At 37.5% G+C, this 13,647-nt stretch overlaps 1 protein-coding gene across 2 annotated transcripts in view; it reads left to right on the top strand.

Annotated features, from left to right (window-relative positions):
• Positions 1 to 13,647, top strand: part of CDH6 (cadherin 6) — a 129,241-nt gene that overhangs the window by 88,276 nt on the left and 27,318 nt on the right. For both annotated transcript variants that reach the window (XM_082382246.1, XM_082382245.1), the window contains exons 3-4: positions 9,178 to 9,472; positions 12,467 to 12,586. In XM_082382246.1, the coding sequence (XP_082238372.1) occupies positions 9,178 to 9,472; positions 12,467 to 12,586 (415 nt within the window). The remainder of the gene's footprint in view (positions 1 to 9,177; positions 9,473 to 12,466; positions 12,587 to 13,647) is intronic.

The raw sequence follows: 13,647 nt of genomic DNA on the forward strand, positions 1-13,647 counted from the left end.
CATAAATGTCTGCTATTATTATTTTCCCAAATTCCAGACAGACCCATTGCCAAATGATTGATCATATAAGAGAAAGCTTTAAAGATAAAATATTTACACTGTTCTAAAAATCAATCAAAGCAGAAACTAACACACCATTGTAAAGCAATTATACTCCAATAAAGATGTTAAAAAATAAAAAATAAAAAATAAAATAAATAAAAATCAATCAAATTATTTATATTATATAGAAGGATATAATGTTTTCTGGTCATGATAAGAGGCAACACAGTATAATCGAAAAAGAACATGGGAGATGGAGGTAGCCTGATCCTAGGTTTTGTCAGAGGAAAAGAGATTGTCCTGATTCTTTTAGAGCCCATTTAACATATCAAGAGATGAGCCTGGCCAATTCGAATAAAACTTATGAATCCCATTTATAAATGTAGTTACCAAAAGTTATTGGTGCCAGGCTCTGGGCTATTGGTCATTCTTACCCCCCAGTTATCTTCTCAGTTTTTATGGTGGGAATTGGCTCTTCCTCCCACCAAAACTTAAGTGGTGGAGTATTCCTGAAACTGAGGGAGGGATTTCACATTCCTGGCTATTAAACACAAAAACACACAGCCCTGTGTGTATCTAAAGTCATTTCTACTTCCCTGAGACAGTGTATCTGAAGTCTGGAAAAGGGGGCAGTGGGAAGCAGTGGCAAGTTTGTGGATAAAGGTGAAAACAGAGTGGGTTTTTGCCCGTTTCCCTTTGAGGCAATCATGTGGTGGAGGAGAAGCTCCTTTTAGCTCCTGGGCTTCTCCAGGGCAAGAAAAGGGTGGATGATCTCTTTGATGGTACCTACCAAGGACAAAGCAACCCTGTGGCTAAGTCCACATTTGCCAAGGGCAATGGAGGAGTGATACTCAGACATCAGGGGGTATGTGATACCAAGGAGGCAGGCAGGGTGGGGCTAGTCACCTTGGACCCTGGAGAGCTGAGATCATGATTCCACTTGCCAAAACCATAGATGCCCCTGAGGAAAGTAATGGATGAGAGCTGTTGTCTAGAGACCAGCGGACCAGAGGCAGTACAGGACTGCCCTTAGCTCCAAAAGCCCCGAATGTCCCTCTGATTTGTGTCATGTGGGTCTCTCCTCTTCATACACCCAGATGTCATCTTGGAATGAATCAGGGGCAAAGAGAAAAAGCAAAAACCAGAAAGACTGGGATTTAATTAAAATAGTTATCTAAAGAGACTGTATTATTGAATCAGGCAGATTTTATTGGACTGCACTAAATTACTGAATATTGACTGAATATTCAACCTAATATCGAGTTCCTAATACTCAATGGGATTAGAGCTTGAGGGATAAGCTATTTTAAAAAAGAAAGAAATAATAAGGAAGCTGCATCTTCCCCTGCACATCTGAATGCAGTGTGAGAAAATATGTGACCCTGCACCTCAAGGGAAGGACGCTTCTATTTTAGCTGACTTTATTGCTTTTATTACTCCAGGCACATACTCAAGGCCTCCTCTGATTTTCTCCCACACAGAGCCTTGAAACCATGCCACGTGCTCATGCTGGTGCCAAGCCATTTTTCTCCCCTCAGTGATCCAACCTTTTCCAAGAAGTCTTCCTAAACCACCAAAGAGCTAACATGTCCCCTGACTCCACCTTTTCCAACTCACAGGTTCCCTCTGTATTGTTCTCTAGCGTTTCCTTTACCTTGTTATTCCTAACTAATACTTAATAAGAATACCAAAGTGTCTAATTTCTGCTTTTATTTGCTTTCTTTTGTGTATGGGTAAGTATTTCCAAGCCTAATTTGCAAAGGTATAGAAGGCAGGTATTAGGTGTTTTTTATTCATTGCCTTATGCAGCTCTTCAGGCCAATAAGTGTTTTTAAATGGTCTTGGTTGACAGTTAAACTATATTTTAATAGAACAATGTTTCTGTGAAATGGAGAATTTTCCATTCATTTTCCATCAGCTTCATTCTTGAAACTTCTTCACCCTTAACAGATGACTTCTGTCCCAGCACTTATAATGGTCAAGGTACTTATAACATCTGCTCTTTTCAACAAATCCAATACAGGTTGGCTTTATTATTGAGGTTTAATTGGTTATTAAAGAAAATTTTTTATATCTGAGGTGATAACTTGAATTCCTCTCTGACTGCTCAGATTAGACAATGTGCTTAGTGTTTGTTTGGTCGTAATTGCTAAATTATCTGGCAACTTCAGGAACATGTATTCTTGATACATAGAATTATCCTAAAATCAAGTGAGAAAGGGGGTGGAGGACACTAAGATTTATTGATTACCTTCTATGTTCCAGAAACCTTCATTGATTATTGATATTTTATCCAATTTTATCTTTATAACATTCATGCATTCTTTCTTTGCAATCATTAATTATCGAATATACATAATGTGCCAATATGTTGGGTGCTGAGAATGCAGAAGTGAACCAGACAGGCTTGATGCTTTTTTTATCATGAAATTTGCAATCTAGCTGTTTGCTGACTGAAACATGAAAACAGCTGTGAAATTCTCAAAAAAAAAAAAAAATTGAGAATGTGCTGATGGCTAACTGGGGAAGAAATTGGGAGTGTAGAACAGGAGGCTATAACTTAGACTAGCAGCTCAGGGAGAACTTCCCTGAGGAAATCAAGATTACAAAGACCTGATGTATGAATTGGATTAACCAGGTGAAGGTGTTCAAAAGGACTTTACACCAAGGGGACCACATGCAAGGAGACCTAGATATGAAAGAGTCTAATGTATCTTCACAAACTGCAATATGTACAGTACACTAGAACAAAGAGTGTCAAGGAGAGAATGATGGCTGATGAAGCTAAAGAGAGGGGCAGAGACTGTGGTGGATTTTGGAGGCCATGCTGAGTGGGGCTGGGGGCCTTATCCCAAGAGTAAAGAGAAAACACTGAAGGATTCAGTTAGAAAAGATTGGTATCTTGAAAGTTGTTGATGGTGTTTTTTAAGTTCATCTAGTAACAGAAAGGAAAATAGATGGAAAGGAAGCAAGACTGAGTGTGTGTTCAGAGAGCCTCATTGCAATAGGTCAAAGAGAAATGGTGGTGAATTGGACCAGGGTGGCACCACTGGGAATGGAGACAAGTAGGCGGTGAGTCAAGATATAGGTAAGAGGTAGAATTGGCAGGAGTTAGGGGCCTAATGAATTTGGAGATGGAGGCAGAAGGAAGGTTCTAGGGTGGCTCTCTGGTGGTCCTTACAGAGATGGGACATACAAGAGGAAGAATGGTTTGGGAGAGAAGGTAATGAGGTCAACTGGGAAGTACTGAGTGTGAGTTGTCCAAGAGACTAGCCTGGGAATCACTGTATCCTTGACTCTGTATCTCGTGAAAATGTCTGTCCTGAGGTTATATAGAGATTTGGACATTAATGGCACGGAGATAATAGTTTAATCCATGAAAATAGATAATCTCATTTGGAGAGAGTATGTGAAATGAGGAAAGACAAGGACCTAAGACATAGGCCTAAGGAATATCCACATTTAATGGACAAGTAGAAGAGGAATATCTGGCAAAGTTAATTGAGTTTTGTCTTAAAGATGACCTATGAAAACTATGATAACTTAATTTAGTTGATTAATAGGAAAGTCAGAATTCAGACCCAAATGTTTCCACCTTCAAAATCCACCTTCTGAATACTTCCTGTTTGTGATGTAAGAATAATTTATTGATGCATATCTCTGAGCTAGGCCTTCCGTTAAGCATTTTACATACATTGTTTTATTAATTTTCAGAGCAACCTACCTGTAAACTAAGTATCGGTATTATTCTTATGTAGATGAGGGAAATAAGACTTGGAGAAACTAACTAAGTTCCCCAAGGTTACCTGACTACTACATACCCATTTCTTTCCCTTGCCCAAGACCATGCATGCATTATGATTGTACTAGTTAAGGCAGTGATTCTCAAACTTGAGCTCTCATCAGAATCACCTGGAGGGCTTCTTAAAACACATTGCTGGGCAACACCCTTTGAGTTTCTGATTCTGGAGGTAGATGGGGCCTGAGAATTTGCAAGTCTAGTTCCAACAACCTGCCACAAAAATATGCTGCCATCAGCATTTTAACTTGTAAAAAAAAAATAAATTAAATATAAATATAAATTAGATATAAATTAGTTAACTCATAATAATCATTAACATCTAAATACAGCATATTAAAATATGTAATATAAAATTTTATTAAAAGATATTTTTATTTACCTACCCCTATGATCTCTGAAACAGAATCTACTCCTAATCCCTGCCATGTACTTCAAGAAATTTCTTCCTGACATAAACTCTACCTAACAAGCTCTTCACGATTTTTACAACATTAAGTATATTTATTAGCATTATGTATACATGCATTATGTAGAGAGATGTATGTATATACACACTCATATATACATATACCTATTGAATTCAGTTAAGCTTCAATTTGTCCTAAGTTGATTGTAAATTTATTTTCCCAGTTTAAAATAATATTCAATCTATTTAGCACAAAGGTGTTCTCTCTGCTGTAACTCCAGTTTCTACACTTCAATCCCAATCAGACAACATCTTTTCACCACAGCTGTTCTCTGATTCTTAGAACATCTCAGATTAGCAATCATTACATTTCTTAAAGGGCCACATTACACTCTATGAGCATATTAGTCATAATCCATTTTTTTTATTTCAGCAAAAAAATCACATAATTCCTTCCCTAAGCCCCTTTCAGGCTGTTGTAGGTACTTCCAGATGTGCCACGTAGGTAACGTTCTGTTTAAACTATGCTTTCTTGTCTCAACGATGCATATGCTTAGAAGATTCAGTTTGGTTACTGACTTAAGACAAGTGACTCAGTGACACCGAGGGAATGGGGGAAATGGGGCAGCAGTAACTAGCTCCATAAACCACTAAAAGTCTGTACAGTTAGTGTTATACCTTTGAATTAGAGACAAAATCAAGTTGGGAGGTGGCATACGTAGCAGGTAAAAAGATACTGGCACTGCTTTGGTGATGCTTGCAATGGGGCCATATCTACAACCCCAGATCCCTGTATTTATTTGTCAAGATGCTACACTTAAAAAAATAATGATAAAAGTCAACAGAAAAACAAGCAAAGACCAAGAGCTCCTTCTGCAACAAAATGCTCCGGGTACAGTAGTAAAAAGTCCTATGAGCCCCAGATGAAATGTGACTTTCCGAGGGAAGTGGATAATTTTTACTTGATGGTGAATCGTTAAAAGTGAACCAGATGATTAAACTTAATGGAACAGCCACATTAAACTGAAATTAGTAAAAACATGCCTCGGGCAGCCTACAACCTTTTATTTGTTGTTGTTTAACTTCTGCCTTTTACAGTGGCCATGATGAATGACATCACAAAAGAAAAAAATCCAATTAAAATCTAAGAGCTCAATAAACCCTTAATGTCTGCTTGTCACCACCGCTTTCACTTGCACTGATGTCTTATGTTTCCTCTTTTCCCCAAGAAGAGAAAAAAGAACTGGCCTCAGGGGAGTTCAGTGGAAGGGGAGCAGAGGGGGGAAAGAGCACACAAAGGCTTCTAGAGGTTTCTATTCTGTGCGCTCCATCAGATGCAGACACTGCACTGGGAGGGGGATGAGGTTAAATTGTTTTATTATTATACAATGCCTGAGTGAAGAGATGCATTTTCCCACTAGTTTTTAAATAGTGATAAATCAGAATTGGGATCTGCAGAGCAATCCCTGTTCACGCTCTTAGTTGGCATCTCCACTGCCCTTTTATACTGTCTTGGTGTTTGTTCTATAAGTCATCGAAATGGTCTCTCCTGACAGCTAAAAATAAGTTTCTGATTACTTTTACCTGAATAAATCTTGTGACCCAATGTGGTATTCACCTACTAATTGTGCAACAACTACATATTGAAAGTGATGAAAGAACCAGCTGAGGGGAGTCTATAATCTAGTGGAATGCAGAATATAATAAATCATGTGGAAAGATAGCAATGGCCACCTGATAGAAGAATACTGGCTTTTGATAACAGATTTTACCTTAGAGATACCATGTGTTTGTAAAATTGGGTTTTCAAAGTCCTCAGAACAAAGTTCTCAAAGTCAAAAGCAAAAACCTGTTTATTGTGAACTAAGAGCTAATAATAGCAACAATATCTTAAATTTGGAAGACACTTTATAATTTACAAAACACATGCTTTTTTCGCATGTTTATGTAGGAATTAAAATAGTATTTGTATATAGTCTCATAGTATTTGTATATAGTATTTGTATATAGTCTCTTAGTGCTTCACTACAGCCTTGTCCTGTAGCTCAATTATCCTCATTTTCTGATAAGGATCCCAGGGCTTGGAAGTTAATTGACTGTCCTATTGAGAGAGAAAGAATGAGCAAGGCCCACACTTGGGACTCCTGGTGTGGTGCCCCCTGCACTGTGCCAGGCTGCTGACCATGGCTGCCCTAGAGCCAGATCCAATGGGCAGTGACATTGGTTTCATTACTCATGAGTTAATGAAATAGCTTTTTAAGAGCTCTCTTCAGTCATTAGAATTTGACAATGGAGAGTTAAAACTTTCCCCAGTGACTCTTTCTGTGTAATCAGGGTTTCAACGTTTTCTTAGCATATCACATTACACAAATCATGGAGTGCTCTTGTTTTACATTTCTTATTGCGTTTGTCTCACTTCTAAGCAATTTCCTCCCCGTTCGCATTTATCTTGCATGATTTCTGTCAAATTGCTTTCAAGGCCACTAATTGTATAAATAATATTCTCTTCCTCAAACTCTGCTATTAACTAGTGGTAGCTGTGTGGCGTTAGACACAGTGTATCTCTCAAAATGAGAAGATTGCATGGAATAATCTATAAGCCTCTTCTTGCACTCAAGTTTTAATCTGACTCTCACATGAGCTGTGTGATTTGGGAAACACTACATATAGGAGCCTCAGTTTTCTTGACTCTTGCAGTGATGGATTCAATTAGCTCATGTTTCCCAAAATGAGTTTCTTGGAAAACTGTTTTGGGGAATATCAATACGGATCACACCCAAAAAGGATTCATTACATAAGAAAGTTCAGGAAAGCTAGATTAAATGATGTTTAGTACAGTTTTGGACTATAGGTACTCACAGCCTTTCCTAAGTTAATGGGCACTGGGTGACTCTGAGAAAGAGGCAGAATATGAAGTATTTCCCAAAATTATTGGGCCATAGAACCCTTTTTCCTCAGCATTTTGTGTGAATGATATTCCATGGGACATACTTTTAGAAAGGCTGGGTTACATATTTTTTAAGTCCCTTTTTCCCCTGAGATTCTATTTTCAAATGTGTTTGTAGACATTACTCTGAACATTCCATGCAGTATCAGTCAAGGGAACACAGAGATGATTTACCTGCTGCTGTTGTTGCCATTACTGTTGTAACATAGCCTATACTCCACTTAGACAGAGTTGAAATAAGGTAGAGATTGTTGCCAAACAGAACTTGGGTCTGCTCACCTGCTGCACAGCAAAGCCAATCTACTGACACCAGGTTGTAATGAAGGAAAGTACAGTGCTTATTGCAGGCACCAAGCAAGGAGAATGGGCAGCTCATGCTCAAAAGACCCAAACTCCCCAATGGCTTTCAGGAAAGGGTTTTTAAAGGCAACATTTGGCATGAGGATTGCAGCTCATGGACCTTCTTCTGACTGGTTGGTGGTGAGGTAACAGGGTGATGTTTCAGGAATCATAATCATCAACCTTCTGAATCTGGGGTCTGCATGCCTGTGGTAACATGTAATCACCATCCTCTACCTTGTGTGGGGGAGCTTAGTTTCTGCAGAACTCAAAAATATATGTCAGATTGTTGTGTATATCTCTTCAGGAGGAACTAGGACTCTGTTTTATCACTGAACTATTTGCTTTTCCTTTGTTTCTGCATTCCCTCACTTACCTAATTAGTAACTGCTTGAGTCTGCTCTTTGGAACTCAGGAAAGACCTAGGAGATTAAAGCCTTTCTCTACAAACAAGAAACAGGAAGCACAGAGGGGCTTTTGTACCCAGGAGGGCCCCACGGGGTCCTACTAGCCATTAAAGCTAACTTGTCTGTATGTAGCTGATACTTACAACTGAGATCTGAAAACAGTTCTGTTGGTAAAAAGCACTTTTTGAAAAAAATTGTGAATAGGGTTAGGTTATCGGAAGACCTATGAGATACTGCCTAAACTTTTGCTGAGGTGGGGAAAAGGGAACTAAAGAACAATAGGGAAGTCAACAGAGTGGATATAAAGTTCAGGATAAGTAACCCATGGGCTACTTTTCCAAGTTAGGATCGCCCTCTTCACTTCAGTGGTATCTTCATGTTCATTACCGAAACCCTTTACCCAGATCCATTTCACTGGCTGTTAATCTTATCAGAGCCTCTGCTTGATGACCTTCAGGAACAGAGAACCCACTGCTTCATAAGGCAGGCTATTCAATCTAATCTTTTAGAAGGTCCTTTCCCATATTAAGCTAAAATGTGTGTTAAATATTCTTTTCCAATTTATCTTGTAAATTTATCTTATTCCAATTTACCTTGTAAATTACCTAGTCAGGATGGTTTCAAGGCATTGTCCCTGGCAACACTTAAGATGTTTCTCAAACACTTTGAGTTGAATTTCATTAAATAAATTTCACATCTTCCTAGAAAATTGACTATAATCTCCATCATATTAGAATCAAGAAGATTGACTAGCTTCCCTAAATTCACCAAGATAGCAAAGTGTAGAGGCAAAATGTACACTCTGATGCAAAAACCAAAATCCTTTTCTCAGTAGTATATTGCTTGTCTAGTGTATCTGTGTACATAAAAGTGAGGGGGAGAGTGTATTAATAGATCTGAAAGCTTTAGTGAAAATAGTTTCGTTCCAGCCAGGCCTATATGTCCTTGGGCATCTTACTATTGCTCTGGCCTTTAGTTTTCCATTCTTCAAAATCAGGATTACTAAATTTTATCCAAGCTCTGTTCCACTTCTGGAAATCTCTGTGATCATAAGGAAACATGTTCATTAACGAATGGAATTTACTACTGAGGATTTAAGTAAATAGTGAAAGAAAAAATCTGCAACCCTTAGAAAGACTTGAATGAAAGTTAACATAGCATTGCATCATAAAGACAAACAGTTTAGGATCACATGCTTGACTTTTACTTTCTTTAATTTTTTTTTCTACACTAGTTACATTCAGACCAGGATAGAGGAGATGGATCACTTAAATATATCCTTTCAGGAGATGGAGCAGGAGATCTCTTCATTATCAATGAAAACACAGGGGATATACAGGCCACCAAGAGGCTGGACAGGGAAGAAAAACCTGTTTACATCCTTCGAGCTCAGGCCATAAACAGAAAAACAGGGAGACCCGTGGAGCCCGAGTCTGAATTCATCATCAAGATCCATGACATCAATGACAACGAACCAATATTCACCAAGGAGGTTTACACAGCCACTGTTCCCGAAATGTCTGATGTCGGTGAGTGAGATGTGATTCAACCATTTCCTCTAGTATATCAACTGAATAACAAGTCCTATGAGTGAAATTTGCTGAATTGAATGAACTTAGCTGCTAAATTCTAGAAGCATTGTGTTTCAAACAGTCCATTTATGTCCTTTTTGTAAGTGCATCGGTGTCTCCTAATATTACTCTAGTCTTATTATTTTTAAGAAAACAGCATTTCCTCTAGTGATTAGGGTATGAAAAGTGGCAGCGTGAGAGGGGGAGGGAGGAGAGACCATTTCATCTAATTCCTCTCCCACTCAAAATGCCCACTTTATTTCTTGGACTGAAAGGCAGCAGCCCTCTCTATTTCTCTTAGCCCATAGTGGTATTAGGCTTCAGGTAAGGATCTCCCCAATGGAAAACAAAAGCCCTGAATTTACAGTCCAGACTAAAGAGTAATTATATTTGAGAAAGAGACTCAAAGAAAACTTTTTTAAAAATCCATAAACAATATGCAGACGATGTCTAGAGGATATGTTCTTTACTAAGTGGTAGAAATTGAGACTTTCATGACATTAATATGGTAAATTAATATTTTGTGCACAATTCTACTGCCAATTTTAAAGTTAATACGTGTGCATTTAATTTGCTTAGATTGGGAAAAGGTAAATAGAATTTAAATTAAGAAAAAAATCCTACTGACATCACTGTCAGACACATTAAAACACTTCAGGGGAGACAATGACAAATGTTCAACTATTGTGTAAAGGGTTATTTTAAGTTATATTCAGTGTCAAGTTCAAAAGGGCTAAATTGCATAATAAAAAACATTTCCATAATTCTGAGAGTCAGATATCAGAGACATTTCAGTTCACAATTCTAAGACGTGGAAAATACATAATCTACAGAAATGATTATAAAACATCTCAATTTTTCCCATGAAGAAGTTACTCATCTCATTACTTGAAGTCACTTTTTGTTAGAAAAATCACAAATCATCACCAAAATTAAGAGGAGGATTAGAATTATTTTAAGAGGAAGATTTGTTAGGAAAAATATTTTTCCTCTACGTGGTAAAGGGCAGGAAGAATTAATTAAGGACAACCTGGTCCCCATGCAGGGCAACTCTAACCAGATGTGCAAAGTGTAACTGCACAATATAAGGGGCAGCATATTCTTGAAGCCATTACAGAATTAAATATGTTTTATAAATATTTGAGGGTAGCTGACAGTAACACATCTTGAGGAAGAGAAGACTTTTTCCAATCTGCACACAGGCACAGTTATGTTGACATTCATCATTATCATAAATTAACATGTCATTATTGTGATAGTAAAGGCATCCCAAAGGAATTACATAAAGGTAGTGGGACAATAACAAGGTAGTAAAAATGGACTTTGGTGTCAAACAGACCTAAGTTTGAAACTATCCCTACTAATAAGCAGCAATGTGGCCTTAGGTAAATAAATGACTTGATGTCTCTGATCCTCCAGTTCCATATCTATAAACAAGAAATAATAAACATCAACTCCTAATCCTTATCATAAGAATGAAAGGAGAAAACAAGTGCAGAGCCCCCAGCACCACATCTGGCAACTAATAGGCACTCAAAATATCCAGATAACCATATTCTAAAAGCAATCAAATTTTGTATTGATGTCAAATAAGAACATAGGTGTTTGTTGACTTCTACTACTCCTCGCTTTAAAATCATATGCTCTCATTTTCCCTACATACCTTGTCAAATTACAAAGACGGGTGCTCTATCTCATGCATCAACATGCTACATCCAGAGCATCCAACCCTAACACAGTACAGTATATTTGTTCAATAAATGGAACTGGTTAGATATTACAAAAGCAATGTAAAAATTCTAATATTCCCTAAATGTGACTTCCCTGCCCTGTTCATGGACAGGAGAATTCTAGCAGTATGCTTACTCTTTGTCTAATATGAATACCAAAAGTCAGCCATAAAATTATCTTAATCAGAGGGTCTTACCCTTTTTGGAAGTCACAGACCCCTTTGAGAATCAGATAAAGTCCATGGAACTTCTCCTCATTGTAATATACATGTAGGCATACACATAAAAATTTGCATGGAATTTCTTGGGGGTTAGGGATACTTTGAAAGTTATTATTAACTGTGGTCTCTAAAATAAGAATGCCAATCTAAAACAACATAGCCTTCTTTGTACATTTAATTATAATCATCTTTTGCGATTATAAATTCTGGATGTGTATCCTCTGCTATTCCAAGTAATTCTTTATTTAATCCAAAACTACTTCTCATAAGGTTCAAGGTCTTTCAACCTCTGAGAATATCAGATAGATTTATCACTTAGGATGCTTTTATTTGTAAGTAACAGAAAACACAATTCAAATTACTTTAAACAATGGAAGTATTTATTGGTCACATTACTTAAGTCCAAAAGTCAAGTGGACTTTGAACATAGTTTGATTTGAGCTCTAGATATTTCTCTGTAATTTTCTGTCCTATTCAGCTTTGTCCTCAGGCTGGCATTGCTAAGATCACAAAACAGCGACTGCATTTGCAGGCTCCACATCAGCACATTATAGTCCAGGAGTAAAAGCACCTATGACACTGCAAATTTCCAGCAAAATCACGAATGGCCCCCTGATTAAACAATACCTACACTAATCCTTGTAGAAAAAATAGTGCAAGATGCCAAAAGATTTAGGCCTAGATAACTTGAAAGAATTGCCATAGCAAGAATCCAATCAAATCTCACCCTTGGAGATGGGTTGGAATCAGTTACACCCAAAGTCATGATCATTCCCATGCTTCCCTTTAATTTAATCCTTACAATATTTATTGATGTTGATCATATTCCTTCAGAGTGAGAAATCCAAGGCTTTTTAGCCTAGCATCCCACTGTAGTTCTTCACTCCCTTGCCATGATAGTTTTGTATAGAAGTAAGATTGTGCTTTTTCCTTATGTGTGGGTATCAAGGATCCGTCATTAACCCTTCATTTATTTTCAATCCATGTTTCTGTCATTACAGGCACATTTGTTGCCCAAGTCAGTGCAACTGATGCTGATGATCCAACGTACGGAAACAGTGCCAAAATTGTCTACAGCATCCTACAGGGGCAGCCCTATTTTTCAGTTGAATCAGAAACAGGTTAGAATTCCTTTTGGATCTTCTTTTTACAATCTGTAATTTTAATTGACATGCTCAACTGAGCTAGCATATTTTTTAATAAAAACAATCAGTGTGATTGAATTTTCTTAGATTCATCTCCCAAACACCAGTGATACATTTGTAAATATGACATCCAGATCATTTTAATCAAGAAATCTGACAATGGATCTTTCATCCACCATGTTTATTCAGAGGAGATTCAGAAAAATTATACATTGTTTTATTCTCTTTTCCAGTTTGAGATGAAGCTAAAAGGCCAACCCCTTCTGATAGCCAGTAGGGCTGTTTACACATATTCTGATTCTTCTTTTTCTAGTTATTTAGTAGGATTGCATCTCTCTACCCTGCTGGGAAGCTATATGTAGCCATGTGATTTATTTGGGCCAATAAAATGTGGCAGTGATACGAGTCATTTCCAAGCAAAACTTTTAGACCTGGTGCACAATCCAGCATGTTCCCTTCCTCTTGCCACAGTGATCATGGATGGAAACCAGTATCGAGTGGGTCTCCACCCTGAATGTCTAAGGGTTTTCATGAGCAGAGCTTCTTACTGGCCTGCACAGAGCACTTCAGTTCTGTTAAACCACTGAAATTTTACTTTTGTTGTCACGTTGTCTAGCTTATCCTAACTGATACTGCCCTAAAAAACAAAGTGGATTGCCTTAATGGAATCCTTTTTCAACATCTCATTTTTCTGCACTATCTCCACAAAGTAGCATACTATCTTATGATGAACGGTTTTTTAATAAATATCACTTGTATTGTATAGTAAATTCTACACATGTTTTTGCTATCATAATAGGAGTAGAGTTCCTTTTATACGATTTTTAAGCATCCATTATTGTTAGTAGAAATCAAAACCTTTCTAGGTTACTACATCCAGCTGGAAATCGATGTAAGAGGTGCAATGAACTTAGAAAGAACCCAAGGAAAAAGAAAATGTTGAGTTTAAAAACAATGAGGATGAAAAATTAGAATTATTCAACTTAAAGGACAAAAGGCTAAGGTGACCTCCTGTGTTTAAATAGAGAAGTACTATT

This window comes from Balaenoptera borealis (genome assembly GCF_965194805.1).
Source record: "Balaenoptera borealis genome assembly, chromosome: 2".
Classification (NCBI taxonomy): Eukaryota; Metazoa; Chordata; class Mammalia; order Artiodactyla; family Balaenopteridae; genus Balaenoptera; species Balaenoptera borealis.